The 14,290-nt window shown below is 41.0% G+C and overlaps 1 protein-coding gene across 9 annotated transcripts in view; it reads left to right on the forward strand.

Moving 5' to 3' along the window:
• Positions 1 to 14,290, forward strand: part of CLIP1 (CAP-Gly domain containing linker protein 1) — a 61,893-nt gene that overhangs the window by 47,084 nt on the left and 519 nt on the right. For all 9 annotated transcript variants that reach the window (XM_052691201.1, XM_052691206.1, XM_052691207.1 and 6 more), the window contains 7 exons: positions 294 to 431; positions 1,711 to 1,817; positions 4,132 to 4,252; positions 8,053 to 8,105; positions 12,968 to 13,085; positions 13,346 to 13,505; positions 13,687 to 14,257. In XM_052691201.1, coding sequence (XP_052547161.1) covers positions 294 to 431; positions 1,711 to 1,817; positions 4,132 to 4,252; positions 8,053 to 8,105; positions 12,968 to 13,085; positions 13,346 to 13,505; positions 13,687 to 13,760 — 771 coding nt within the window. In that variant the 3' untranslated portion in view covers positions 13,761 to 14,257. The remainder of the gene's footprint in view (positions 1 to 293; positions 432 to 1,710; positions 1,818 to 4,131; positions 4,253 to 8,052; positions 8,106 to 12,967; positions 13,086 to 13,345; positions 13,506 to 13,686; positions 14,258 to 14,290) is intronic.

Below are 14,290 nucleotides of genomic sequence, written 5' to 3' on the forward strand. Positions count from 1 at the left end.
AGCGGCGGTAAATAGAAATCCAGGTGATTAAAAAGAAGAAACGCGCTTCCTCAGTGGTGACACAAGTATGAGATCCCAATCAATTTCTGCATGGAAGTGAATCTACTCATGACCACTGATTTTCATGCTTTGTGCAGCTTCAGAATGCAAGTACATTCCTGTTGAAGTCCGTGTTTAATTGGAAAGCAGCTGGCAAACAGTTGAGCTGTGCGTAAAGTATTGTGGTTCCCCTTTTGCTTTCAGATGTCCTGCTGGTAATACTTCCTTTCCTTCCATCCTCCCTTTATACATAGGCTGACAAAAGAGCAGAAGAAGTTTTACAGACCATGGAGAAGGTGACCAAAGAGAAGGATGCCATTCACCAAGAAAAGATTGAAACTTTGGCATCTTTGGAGAACTCCAGACAGACAAACGAGAAGCTGCAGAATGAAGTAATCACGTTTAAATGCTTTTATATGAAAAGTATTGCCTAGCTTGTGAGTGATTTGGACCTTTCTTGCAGTGTCTATGTAGCGTGTGAAATCTGTGTTCTAGGCTTTGGTCGCTTTCTGGTATGAAACACAGCTCAGACTGGTGCTTTGGTTCCCTGAGGTTGTGCTGGGTGCAGCCTCACACTGCAGTGAAGTGTGCTGCACAAAGCACGAGCACAGCTATCCCAAAGAACTCACAGCCCAACAAGTACAGCGTTCCTCTGAGCGCCTGTTCTTCAGTCTGTGTCCTGCCACTCTGCCATACATCAGGGTTTGAGGGCAGGGAGAATGCCCTCACTAATCTCCTCTGCACTCTTAGGCCCCAGAATATCTTCATCTAACATCCAGCTAGCAGCTTTTCTGCAGATGTGGAGCACTCTGTTGCCTCTTTTTGCTCATCATTTCGTCTTGTGCAGCTCTCCTAATAATGGGCAGTGGACAGCTGGGCTAACCTAAGTGCCACAGCTGTTCAGAAACAGTAGTGTTTTCCAAGGAGATCTGATGGCTCGAGAATTAAAAGCAATGACGTTAATAATGGCAGGAGTTTCTTTTGGGATTAAAAAAAAAAAAAAGAAAATCATGCACAGGGTCTGTAATGCCATGAGAGTGGCTGAAGATTATCTGTTATGTAATATAATGTGTCAGTGAATGCAAACAAACAAGGTTCACAAGCCAGTGGGATTTCACTGGTAAATGCAAGCTCAGTAAATAGATAAGCAGCAATCTGACCTGTGCAACAAGATCTCTGGAAGGAATTGATTTCTTATGGTTGCAAGCACAACATTCAGCCTTCTGTTTCTCAGAAATTAAGGTATGGTAAAGGAGAACTTCCTATCAGTTATTTTAGAGGACTAAATATCAAAGAGAAGAGCTGATTTCAATATGCAGTATTGAGTTATTAAAAAAAAGAAAAGACAAAAAAGCTTTGAGATGCATAGCATTTAAAATGGAGGTGCTTTGGAGCTTTACCTTTTATACCAGGGTCCATACATCAGATTACTGTAAGCTGCTCTGCAGAGGAGATTGAATTCTTTGTGCTCTGGACTTGAATTCAGAAGGGCTCAACCTGTTCTGCTGGACAAATGCTTCTCAGTTCAAATGGTTTGAATTAATTTAATGAACAAAAATGACAAAAAGGAACAGCTCAGCTCAGGCCTCTGTTTTCCTGAATACTTCTCCAAGTGATGCACCTGAAGACAGCATAGTTCATTTGTGTAATTGGTATTTTTTTCTCTTTAAGTTGGACATGCTTAAACAAAACAATTTGAAAAATGAAGAGGAACTCACTAAATCAAAAGAGCTCCTGAACCTGGAGAACAAGAAAGTGGAAGAACTTAAAAAAGAATTGTAAGTATTTCAGTGTACGTTTGTTAAACCATTGCTTTGTAGTTATATTTATCTCTTAAAAACAAACAAACAAACAAACAAAAAAAGTAATTCAGTACTTCTCTGGTATCCTTATTTATAAAGCAGATATTTAATTAAAATTAGATACTGGGTTGGCAGGCATGTAGTTTGAAATCAGAATATTGCTCCTGAGTTTCTAAACGTTATGAACAAATCCTTCCTTCATTCAAGCTTTGAAATAATTTGTTTGGTGGAGGAAGTATCTAGTTCTGCCACCTGAGGGCACTAAATTATTTTAAAAGCTTAATTGATATCAAATCCAAGCAGTATTCCCTTGTAAGTATACTTGGAGCATCAAGTAGTTTTAAGAGATATTGTTCATAGAAAATTGGGTTCTGTTCTTATTTCTCATGATATCCAGTTTACTCCACTTGCCGCACTGTGCTCTTATTTTCTAACTGGTACCATACAAATCCATGTATGTAAATACGTATAACCAGAGTTGGTCACTTATCATTTGAGAAACTATTGCTTATGTACTGTAATGTGTAGCATTGTACACAAAGTAACTGCATAGCATCTGGCACAGAGTAATCTGTGTGTGCAGTGTTGCTGTACCAAAGCTGTGAGTGTGCTGCTGTGAGTGAAAGCCCAGCCATGTTGTTACTGCTGTCCAGGAGCTGCAGGTCCCACAGCTCTGAGATGTTGGGCATGAAATCACAAATCTGCATTCCTGCCTGCCTGCACACTGAGAGCTGGAATGTAGAATTCGGACTGACAGATAAGAGCATCTATGATTAATTATTGTTATTAGTTCCATAAGTCATTTGTGACAGCTCTCACCACTGCTCTGAGGTCAAGGCAGGACACAAAGGAAATCAGCACGCAGAATGAACACTTAGTTTCTCTATGTGTGACCATTCTTAACTTGCTTTTAAAAACCTGCCTGAATAGAGAGCAACCCTGCAGAAGAAAGGTGGGATTTCATTCTGCAGTTTCTGCCTGCCTCCAAGCTCGTGGGAAATGCCAAAGCAAAACAATCATTTCTAGACCAGCTGCTGTAATGCTGGGGCAGAAGGGGCTAGCAGTCTGATTTCATGGAGAGACAGAATATATTAGACTGTAATTTTTTCAAGAGAAGGCTGGTTTGAACAAACTGTCGTGGTTACAGACGGGTATGCGCCTGTGTCAGCAGGTACATGCTGCCAAGATCATTTGAATCAGCATTCGGTGAGGAGAGCCAGCCGGCTTAATCCAAGTCTAGGAGGCTTGAGAACTGGTCAAGAAGAAGAAAACTAGCTTCTCTAGTGGTGTAGCTAGAGATCAGGGGTTGGAGAAATGGTTGGAAAATCTTAAGTCATATTACGTGCTAAATTCTAAAGGTAAATCACACTTCCTTCTGTTTAACTGTGTTCAGTAACAGCCCATAGAGTTCCTCTGTCTTGAAGCACTTGAGTGAGTTTCTGACTCCTGGCTTCTCCTGCCTCCCACATCCACACCAATACTTTTAATATTCCGGTCAGGGTTTAACTCTGTGTAATATTGGCACATAGGAGCACTGAGACTCCTTTTTATGAAAACAAAACCCAGCCATAGAAGTTCCCATTTATTGAAGTTAAGCAAACTCTTTTCATTTTTTTTAAGATACACTCAAATATTGTAAGAACTTACATTAGTCACTTGTCCCCCAGGCAAGAAAAAACAAATCAAAAATAAACTTACTTTAAGGAAACAATATGTATTAATAGCAAAATGAAACCTGCAGATATACTTCAGCTTTTGTTTTGTTGTTTGGTTTTGTACCTGAAAAATAACAAGAACGGAGCAGCTGACCCCACAATCTCACACATTCTTGGTTGTCTGGGTGGCAGATCCTGCAGGGAGTGCTGAGTGACTGTGAGCTTTTTTTGTTTTTAAAACCAGTTCTCGTGCTTTAACTGCAGAGAGGTCAGCCACGTTCATTTCTGAGCATGTCTGGGCTGTGCAGCTCATCAGCAGCTCCTGTGAGGGATATTCCTAAATCCAATGCTCGATAACCACTGGAAATGTGCAGAACAAGCAGACTGAATTTTCCCTGCGTTCCCTTGAGCTCTGATGCCTTTAAAGGAGAAGGAAGCGATCATTTTGTGCTGCTGTCTCTTTTCAGGGTTAAACCTATCTGTGTGCAGCGAGGTACGGCTCGTCACCTTTATTGTCAGTCCCACCGGGCACGTGACCTAGATGTATTTTTCCAAGCTGTGAAGCTGATTCTCTCCCCCAGTTTTTTCTTGCCTCCCTCGTTCCTATGGTAACAATGCACTCTCTGTCCTCGCAGCGAAGCGCTGAAGCTGGCAGCTGCTCAGAAGTCCCAGCAGCTCGCAGCTTTGCAAGAGGAGAACGTGAAACTTGCCGAGGAGCTGGGCAGAAGCAGGGACGAAGTCACAAGTCATCAGAAGGTAGAGTGGCTGGAACGTTTCCTGATGTGTGCTGAAAGTGTGGTACATGCTGTTTCCACTGATGTCTGGGTGACGTTGCACTGCATGCTTGTGATTGAAAGATGAGTTGTTCTGAGAAGGTTTTAAAATAAATTTGGAAACCACCTGCACTGCGAGGTTCGTACTGCAGGCTAACAGAAGGTTGTGTAACCTACAAAGGATGCTTAGGAGGCTTGGAAATAAGCATAAGTTCAATATGATTTAGCCAAATGTATTAAGAGACTCTTTCTGTTTCTGTCAGGAGTAGTTGTATTATACAACTATGAAATCTCCATCTAAGCAGTACTAATGAAATCTATTTATTGCTTCTCTTTATTCCTGCTCTCTGTTCCCATGAAAAGAAAGAATATTTAGAATGTCTTTCAGAATTCTATTTAAAACTACTTGTTTGGAGTCTATAAAAAGCACTGTGCATGTATATGCTTACTTAGACATGATACTGTGCATGTACATGAACAGTGCTGCAGTCAGGTATTGGGTTCTGGAGGACTAGAATTCGTATGAGGTTGCTGGTTTTTTTTTACAGTTTATGGGAAAAAAAACACTTTTTTTTTTAATATTACACTTGGACACATTGGAATCTTAAAGCGTGCTTAGTTATACAGCTTACAACACTGGAACCTCCTAGAGAAATGTTAGATTTACATCCATTACATATGGTGGTTTCATTTCTTGTGGAGCATTTCTCATGATAACACCATGAAGGCACCTAAGGAACATCTAGATTAAAAGCAAGAGTGGAGCATGGCTTTGTGTACTGGCTGCTCTTCTGCAGAAATGGGCATGCCTGCTCTCAGAGGCAATGGAAGAGATGTCTTCCATCCTGTAACACAGGCTAACACTTCTGAGGCCAAGAGACTGGCTTTTCCCCCAAGGAGTCTAACCTGCTTTGAAATAATGAGGATGAGTAACTACAAATCTAGCAAGTTTCTAAATCCCTTTGGCTGCTGCTAGGAGTAATGCACGAGCTTCTTCATCCTGAAGAGCCTTTGGAGATGATTAAATTGAGTCCCAGACGTGTGGGCTCAGCCAATGAGTCATGATGCATCTGAGTAGTGATGTGATAACAGAATGCTGTCATCCTAAACAGCCAGTGGGAGCTCTGCTCCCTACTCCCACATGTTTTCTTAAATTATTTCAGAATCTTTGAGGCAACCTGTTATTTTTTTGAAAGAGTTGTAACTTGAAAAGGAGTCAGCGACATCGCTCAAATCTTTCTGCCTATCCTAAATAGCCAGTCAGAAAGTGCCTGAAGGAAGGGGACCTTCAGCCCACAGGGCTGGCAGAGGTGAATGTAGTCTTGCTGTGGCCTCATGTAGTTTCTAAATGAATTCACAGAGCAGTCTTGGTGTCTCCATCCTATCTGCCTGTGGATCAGCAGGGATCCAATCTCAGTGCCAGGTCTGTGAAGCACAAAGTGCCAATCACCTTGCAAACAGGAATATTCTCGGTTCACTTTCACCATGACCTTTTCTGTCCATAAGCAGATGGCTCCCATAACTAAGATTTGGAAGGTCTACTAGAGCTTGAGAAACAATCTGTTTACCTTCCAGTTTCCAGTGTGAACTTTGGGAATGTGGGAGTGCTATTGCATTTCTGAACTGTTGTATTGGATCCAGTGAGCTGTGTGGCCTCTTAACGGCCTGGGAGAGGCCTTGGTTGTTCCAGGAAGTTCTGCTGTGGCAAAAGGAGCAAAGGCAAAATAGTGTCATGTAGAATGCAGGCTCCCTTCCAGCTGTCACACAATGAGCTCAGTACTGTTCAGTTCTTATTGATGAGATGTGCAGTGTATCTGCCCAGAACCGTTAGATCTCTTGGTTCCTTGAATGGAAGATGGATATCCTCCCAGAGAGCATTCTTTGGAGCACATGAAGTATGAATTGGTGCTGATCATCCTTTTCAGTCTGATGGAGACCTGCTGTTAGCCTTCAGAATGCAACTTTTTTCATGTTTCCTTTGGATCTGCGCTAAACCTAAACCTAAACTTAAAGTCCACTTGTTCGGCCTTTGACTCAACCAGGTTCTTGAGGATTCTGGCACTGGTAGCCCTTTCTCAGGTTGGCATGTTCACACTGATTCCTCAACTCTCTTATTCTGCACACACACTGTATTTAGGCACCGAGTTTCAGCACTGTTTGGACTTTTTTGCTTCAGGCTGTCTATGGAACTGAAAGAACATTGGTATGAAGAACTGCTCAGATGGGTTTAAGAGAACGAGTGCTGATGCTGAGAAACAAGATGCCTTAGACCAGCATCACTTGTGGAGCTGTATTTCATACAGCAGATGCTGAAAAACTGGACCGTAGGGAAGGAAGCACAAATGTAGCAGTGCTTCAGTCTGGGTTTCTGTGCATGTCTATTAAAATGCAGTAAGAAAGATAGCAAGCATATGTTTTAAGTATTTTGAGCAGTCACTATGGTAACTATAAATTCTAAGTGTGCTGCTAGTCAGTTGGGTTAGTGAATCTGCAGCTGCATGTGACACACTTTGCAAAATTAATGAATACTCTTTCATGAATGATTTATCCTGACATCTAAAGGTTAAAGTGCCTAAAGATGCTGAGGGGTGGTTTTTTATATCGATTCATAAATAATTAGCTGTGTGTAATTAGTTAAAGATTCCTAGTCAGATAGATACTGAGCTCGGGGAGCTTTTCTGGCTTCAGAGTATTTGCTGTGGCATTTCAGGAGCTTCAGACAGGCCCAGGCATTTTAATTTCACCTGAAAACTGTAGAACATCAATCAGCTGAGCTGCACCATCTTTTGTTAAAGGTACATGAGGAGCCTGCTCCAAGGCAAGAGAGAGAGCAGACTTAGCATCTTGCTGTCCTTCACTTGTCTCTGATGTCCATGTCTGTCTTGTTCTACACAAAAATCTGTCATTTCTCCACAGCCAACCAGGAAAATAAAAAGGATGAGGGATGCAAGGTGTGTGCTCCGAGGTGTGGGGCATCTCACAAGCACTGAAGGCTATTCAGGGGTGAATGGGCACTGAGCAAGCAGAAAGGAGAGAAAAGAGATGGAGTGGTGGGGAAAAAAGAATGACCTCAAAAATACTTAATTCTAACATTCTCAGTTACTTCAGTGTGCCTTCTGTGTTGGGGCTCTGTGGTTTTGATGTGGTTGCTACATCTGGTTGGTGGATTTTGTTGGTTTGCTGGTTGTGTGCTTGTTGTCTGTTTGGACCCTGCCCCAGGGACACTTTCAGTGGAAGCTGTTGCTGGTTGTAAGGGCCCTGCAGAGTCACAGGTTTGGGATGCAGTAGCAGACACCAGACAACAGCTCTCGGGATAAATAATTCATCCCTATACAGTGGTACAGAAACCAGTACAGATCAGTACTGGTATCCAGGCTGTTACAGTAGCAAATCCAGGGATTCAATAGTATAATTATCCAGGTCAAAATGAGAACAAATCCAGTAATTCATCAATACAGAGTGAAACTTAACAGCTGGGAACACTTACAGTTCTGTGTGGTGTGCCTAGGGCCAAGAGAAGTTCTGTTGCTGTGCTTCACACCTCTTGTGTGCACGGGGCCTCAAAACAGTTTAAAGCTGTAATGGCCCCTCACCAGCGAACACTGGTCACTAAATGATGTGTGTCTGTGCCTGCTTTGGCCTAGAAGAAAATCGATCACCGTAAGGATGTGTGCACTCTGTAGCCTCTCCCATATTGTTGTATGAACATGATATTCTGATATATTATAATAAGGAAATAACCCTTCGTGTATTAACTGTGGGCTTTTTGTATTTGTGTTTTAGCTGGAAGAGGAGAGATCAGTACTCAATAACCAGTTACTAGAGATGAAAAAGAGGTAAGGTTTTTTTCTGATGCTGATAACTGTACAGTCCTACAGAAAACTTGGCAAAACATTATCCAAAAAAAAAAAAAAAGCCAAGAAAAAGCATTTTTTCTCTACTATGTCATGTTTAAAAGTATTGAGGTTTTTATGCAGCCCGGGCTCATAGATCATGTCTTCCACATTTCTTTATAAAAAAGGAGATGAAAATGTAATTCTTAATATAAGAAAATATAAGAAAACAAGCAGGAGTTACCATTTCCTCTTCAGTTTGTTCATCTTTGGTCCTCTGTAGATTGTTCATCAGTCTGATAAATATCATGGGTACAGATCCTCACCAGTCAGGTTCTTAAGGAAGAAAAATACAGAGATGATGAGGATTTATATTAAAATAAATAAATAAAGGCTGTTACTCAGCCTTTGTTGGATTGTTTTGAGATATGAATCTCACTGTATCTGTAGTTATTGCAGTTCATTCAGCACTGCTATTTAATACCAGGAGATTTGTCCTGGTTGTCTGGGGCATCCATTTGTAAACTGCTGCTCAGTAAATGGTCCCAAGTTACAAAACGTGCCACCTTCCTGCTGTTCATAGGGAAAACTCCTTGGCTGCACACCAGAATGTGTCCAGAAAAATGTCGCCTTTTCAAAAGTAATTACATAAATTCTTAGAAAAAGGGGCAGATCTCCATGACACCAAGTGCATTCCAAGAAAAACAAACAAGCCTGTTAGAATTTCCTGTGCTTACAACACTCCAGCTTTCATGGACATCCTTGGCTAATCAGTATTTATTCAGCCTGTTTTTATTCCCTAATAATCTGCTATTTGGTGGAAGGTGATTCATCCTCTGTTACATCTCACCCTTCTTTTAAAGGACAGTATGCACATAGGATATTACACAAGCTAAAGCCTTCTTAGAGAATGCAGCACTTCTATTAGTCATTATACTAGTGGATGGACAAGTCAGCAGCTGAAGTTTCAGCCTTAAGCAGCATCATGAATTGGATCGTAGGGTTTTTAGCTGTGTGTAACAGCATAAATGCCATTTATACATGTTAAAATACAAATTCTAGAGTAAGCTGTAAAGAGCAAGAAGAGCGGCTCTGATTTTCTTTCTCCTGAGTTAGATCTGTCACGTCTGCACCACACACACACTCAGCAGTTAATTCTGTACCTGTTTTTACTCTGTGTGAACTGCCTGAAATAGCCAACATGAATATGAGATCGTCACAGGGAACATTAACAGTACTTTCAGGGTTGTCAGGTCCTTCCACCTTCGCTCACCTTTGGTTACAATGGGATGCCCAAGTTTCTGACTGACTTTAATGATATTTCTCTTTGGTGTTGAATAAACTCCAATACAAAAGATAAAACAAGAATCAAGTCAGAGTCATTGGAGCAAACTGTAGACCATGAGGGGTTAAATGGAAGCATATGGTCTTATTTGCCAACAAAAGCAGACTGAATGAAGAAGTAATGAAACAAAAAGAACTTGTCTCTAAGTTCCTGAATTCTACTGAAGCTGGTGTTGAGCAGTGATTTCTTCCTTTTGTGTTAAGAATCAGAAATACTGAAACAGAGACATCTGCTTATCTCAGTTAGGTTAGATCTCCAGCAGACCTTCCTTCCATTCCACCCATGGGAATTTAACAGCTGCCCATGAAACAGTTCAGCTAGCAGTGACAGGAGATCAGTAGCTATGGATCTGATGGGGTTCTGTGTTACTTCAGCTCATAGGGTCGTTGTGGGTTGCTAACTGTCTTACTGTCTTTGAGCTTGCGCTATTTATCGATACTCATTTCATTCCTCTCTCTTCCCTTTCCTACCCTTGCTTCCTTTGCTATATCTGTGTGTCTTTAATGGTAAGACTAAAGAAAGTCTATCCACGTTATAATAAATAACTTTTTTTTTTTTAAGTATAGCTGTTGTACATATTTTGGCTGCCTTTGTCCCTTGGTGTCTTGCTTTTGTTTTGTAAAATACTCAGCTATATATATATCTATATATATAAAAATATATATAAAGTCTATATTTTTTACAAAAAAAAAAAAAAAAGCCCATGGGTGTGTGCAAATTTAGTTCTTCCTTACAGTACTTGGCATTTCTATTCCACATTTCTAACATTTGGTTCTTGTTATCTTGCATTTTTAAAGCTTCCCCAGTAACACTTTAAGGTACCTGCTTCGTTCTTAGAATGTCTGATTTTTGTAGTAAGGGAAGAATCTGGGTGATGGGCTTTTTTTCCAATAAAAACAAAAAACAAACAGAAAAATCCTGTCTCCAATGACTTCCACACACTGCTCAAAACGCGCTTTAACCTCCTCTTGAAAGTGAAATTCTGAATTGGCACGTGAAGTGAACCGACGGGGTTTTTTAATCGCTATTGGCAAGCAGATATTTTGAATACGGACTTCCAGGGAAGAAGTTTAAGTTCACTGCCTCCGTTTTCCCCTTGTAGAATGTATTGCCTCTCATCTGAATTGCAGTGCGGACGGTGCTGAGGGTATCAGTGGGGCAGGCTCTGCTGATGCTGGAAGTGAGCTGTGATCCCCACTCAAGTATAAGTAATGAGTGAGATCTACCCACTGTATTTGTAGGCTGTCCAGTCTGCATTTTAGAGAGCCTCTAACCAGAGCTGTAAAGGATTGTTTCTGCAAACACTGCTCTGTAAAGGAAAAAAACAATGCTTAATATGAGAACCTTTCCCCCCACCTCTTGTTTTCTTTCCTCTGTCCCTCTCTTATTTCTTTCCCCTTGTGTTACAGTATTCTCACTCCTATATATAAATATATATTTATATGTTACAAACTGTTTACCTTTCCCAACGGCCTGAATTCTTGTGCTTCCTTTTTACAAGGCCAACAAATGGCAATCCACCATATCTGTACAGAAAGCATACATCCGGCCTTCATCTCTAAGATGAGGATCTGACCAAACAGCTAAACAGTGGCTCAATAGCAAGTTCCTGAGCATGAGATGAGTCGCTGGGGTTTCCATCTGCCTTTTAATGCAGTGTGCAGGGCAAAAGGAAAACCTGGGCAAAGTGTCAGGTAGGAGGGAGCTTGTGAGGAGCATCCTGCAGATGTTCTTTCCCAGTGCAGCTCTGTGGATTGCAGAGGGCAGCAGCGTCCTGGACATTTGCAGGGTTACTTTCCCACACCCCTGGCATTTAAAAACATGGGTTAGGCTAGAGTGTGTGAGTAATGCTACTGAAGAACACTGAGATTGACATGCTTTTAGTGTTCTGTTGAATCAGATGTGATAAAGGATAATGAGGAGGTCTGCTAAATGCCACTGCCCTTTTTGTTAACAGGAGAATAACTTGTATTCAAGGCAAGATCGTACGATCTGCAGCTTGTTGTTGCATTTCTCTTTATATCAAATTCTCTCATTGTAAAAATAGACCAAAATCAACCTTTTGGCTCTTTTTTGGTAGCTGCACCAGCTTTTCTAAACCCCAGATTCTCCACTTACTGCTTCTTTTCTGAGTATAACCTTAGCAATGGAAGAATTACATTAACTGTGCCCTCCTTGTTGAGTTTCCCATTTATCAAGTCGGTGAGATTTGCTGTATTTCACGCTCTGGGTATCATGGCTCTCACTAACTGTAGATACTGTGGATATAAAGAATTTCAGCCTGGACCTGTCAGCTGTCCCCTACCTGCAGCATAGTGTCCCACAGGGATTGTTCCGCTCTTTGTCCCTTCAGCACAGAGAGCATAGTTTTATGTACTTACTGAGATGAAATCTCTGTTGTTTGGTCTCTGTGGATACGCATTCTGACAGCTTAGCTCTCATCAGCTCTCAGAGCCTGGGAGAAGAAAAATAGCTAACTTGTGAGTGGTGAGACCACAATCATCTGCATGGAGATGTCTGCAGTCACATAGAGGACTGGCTTCAGGGGCCTGGAGAGTTGACAGTCAGCTGCCAGGCACTGGTGGTGCTTTCAAAAGCAGATTTCTCCTTTACATAAGTAAACACAGATTATAGAGTAACAAGTTTTTGTTTGTTTGTTTGTTTTTTGATGGCCTTTTTTGTTTTGGTTTTATTCTTTTAAACAAAAACCTGTTTAGTTTGTACAGAACTTCAATAGCAAAAGTCCTTCCATCAGAGGACAGCTGCTCTTCGGGGCGTATCCTTGACTTCCAGGGAGACCTGCTGGTGTTAGTGTGAGAACATCACTGTGGTGATGCCTTAAGGACACTGACAGGGTAGGGAATGTGGGCAGAAGTGATCGCTCTTTTTCATGAGATAACTGAAAAAGCTGGGAAGCCAGGACATGCATACACAGAAAGGGTTTGTGTCTGCTTGGGAGGATTTCTTTGTAGAACCCCTCATGAAGTAAAACAAATCCCACGTGGATTTCTGTGAAACAGGATTTGTTAAAAGCCTACAAACACTCTAAGTATCTGTTTCAGGAAATAACATTATTGAAATTAGTGAGGACCATTTGATATTTCCAGCATCACCAATGCTTTGCATGACAACTTGTATAATGAGCTTTGCATGCATGTTTTGTTGCTTGTCAATAATTTTCAAGAAGTAACAAAACTTTGATGTTAGGTTTGGTGGAACATTGTGCACCATGTTTGTTTATCCTGTGTCTCCTCAGTCTGTTAACTCGTTTCTTTAAATTCAAACGGATACGATGATATGCAGATTCTGGCATGTGCTCCCTAGGTAAACTTCTTGCTTTGTTTCCAAAGTTGTGACATCTGACACGTTTATACAGATACTAAACCTTAGTTACGTACAGAACTGATCTTTGTTTTGAAGAACAACTTCTTATGGTATCCTAATACTTGAAATTATTCTCTAGGCAACAGCATTAACTTATTCTTGAGATGATTCCTGGTTGTGTTTGGTTTTCTTCTAGAGAATCAACATTGAAAAAAGAAATTGATGAAGAGAGAGCATCTTTACAAAAATCCATCAGTGACACTAGTGCCTTGATCACACAGAAAGATGAAGAACTGGAAAAACTCAGAAATGAGGTAAATGAGAAAAAGCAGGAAAGTCCTATGGAAAACCCCATGGCTAGCATTGTAGACTTGTAGCTGAAGAGTTGGCTGATTTATTTTACTTTATTAACTTAGCATAGTTAAACCTTAGAATTAAATCTTTAGATGTCTGTGTATGCCCAGTTAGGTGAGTGCTGGCCTGTGTTTGTGGTGGCAGTTTAGCACTTAGCATGTTGCCTTTGTGCTTTCATTTCATTCTGGAGGACCTAAACATTCTCTAATGACTGTTGCAGATCACGGTGCTCCGTGGAGAAAATGCTTCTGCAAAAACCTTACAGTCAGTGGTTAAGTCACTGGAGTCTGATAAGTTGAAACTTGAGGAAAAGGTGAAGAATTTGGAGCAAAAACTCAAGGCAAAAAGCGAACAGCCATTAACTGTAACTAGCCCCTCAGGTAAAAGAGAGAGCTTCTTTATTTCTCTGTGCTGTCAGCTTTAATCTTGCAGATTTTGCAGCTGTTAGATGCATAGTTAAAATGAGATAGCCCGCTATTTTCAGTCTCTGACTAAGCCATGGATGTTTCATGCTTTGAATAACTGGTTGTTTATGCCTTGCTTTTTTGTTTCTCTTTAAAGGTGATATTGCTGCTAATCTACTTCAAGATGAAAGTGCAGAAGATAAACAGGTATTTGATCTGAAACATCAGTGAGCTAAAACAGCAGTGTGTCTATCGGCACAGTGCAATCCTCCCACATACAGTCCTTAGCACATTTTGGAAATCGGGACTACAATAGAGAGTTTTTTGTTTTCACCTTTTGCTGTTGAGGGGAAATGTCAATGGCTAGAATAACATGAGGAAGCAAGCAGGAGAAGTAGAGGTAGGAACTAGCTGCTCTGTTGCCATATGATTCAAACAGATTTAGGAGAAATGTGTATGAAAGGATACAGTAATCATAGTGGACATGTGAAAGAAAGCAGTGCAACAGGGCTGCCTGTGACAACAAAGGCCTAGGATGCATGGTTGGAATAGCAGTGCTGTTAAATCACTGGAGTTGGTCGCGCTGATTCAAAGTCTTTACTGGTGACACAGTCTGTACAGAGGTCAGAAGCAGTGCAATTAACCAATTAAGTAACCACCAATTTCTTTTTTTTTTCCCTCCCTGAATTCACCTGCTGATGACAATGCTTTCTTCTGATCAGCAAGAGGTTTGTTCCATTTCTTACCTTACTTTTATTTTA

Source organism: Tympanuchus pallidicinctus, unplaced genomic scaffold, assembly GCF_026119805.1.
Source record: "Tympanuchus pallidicinctus isolate F22 unplaced genomic scaffold, pur_lepc_1.0 scaffold28, whole genome shotgun sequence".
Lineage (NCBI taxonomy): Eukaryota > Metazoa > Chordata > Aves > Galliformes > Phasianidae > Tympanuchus > Tympanuchus pallidicinctus.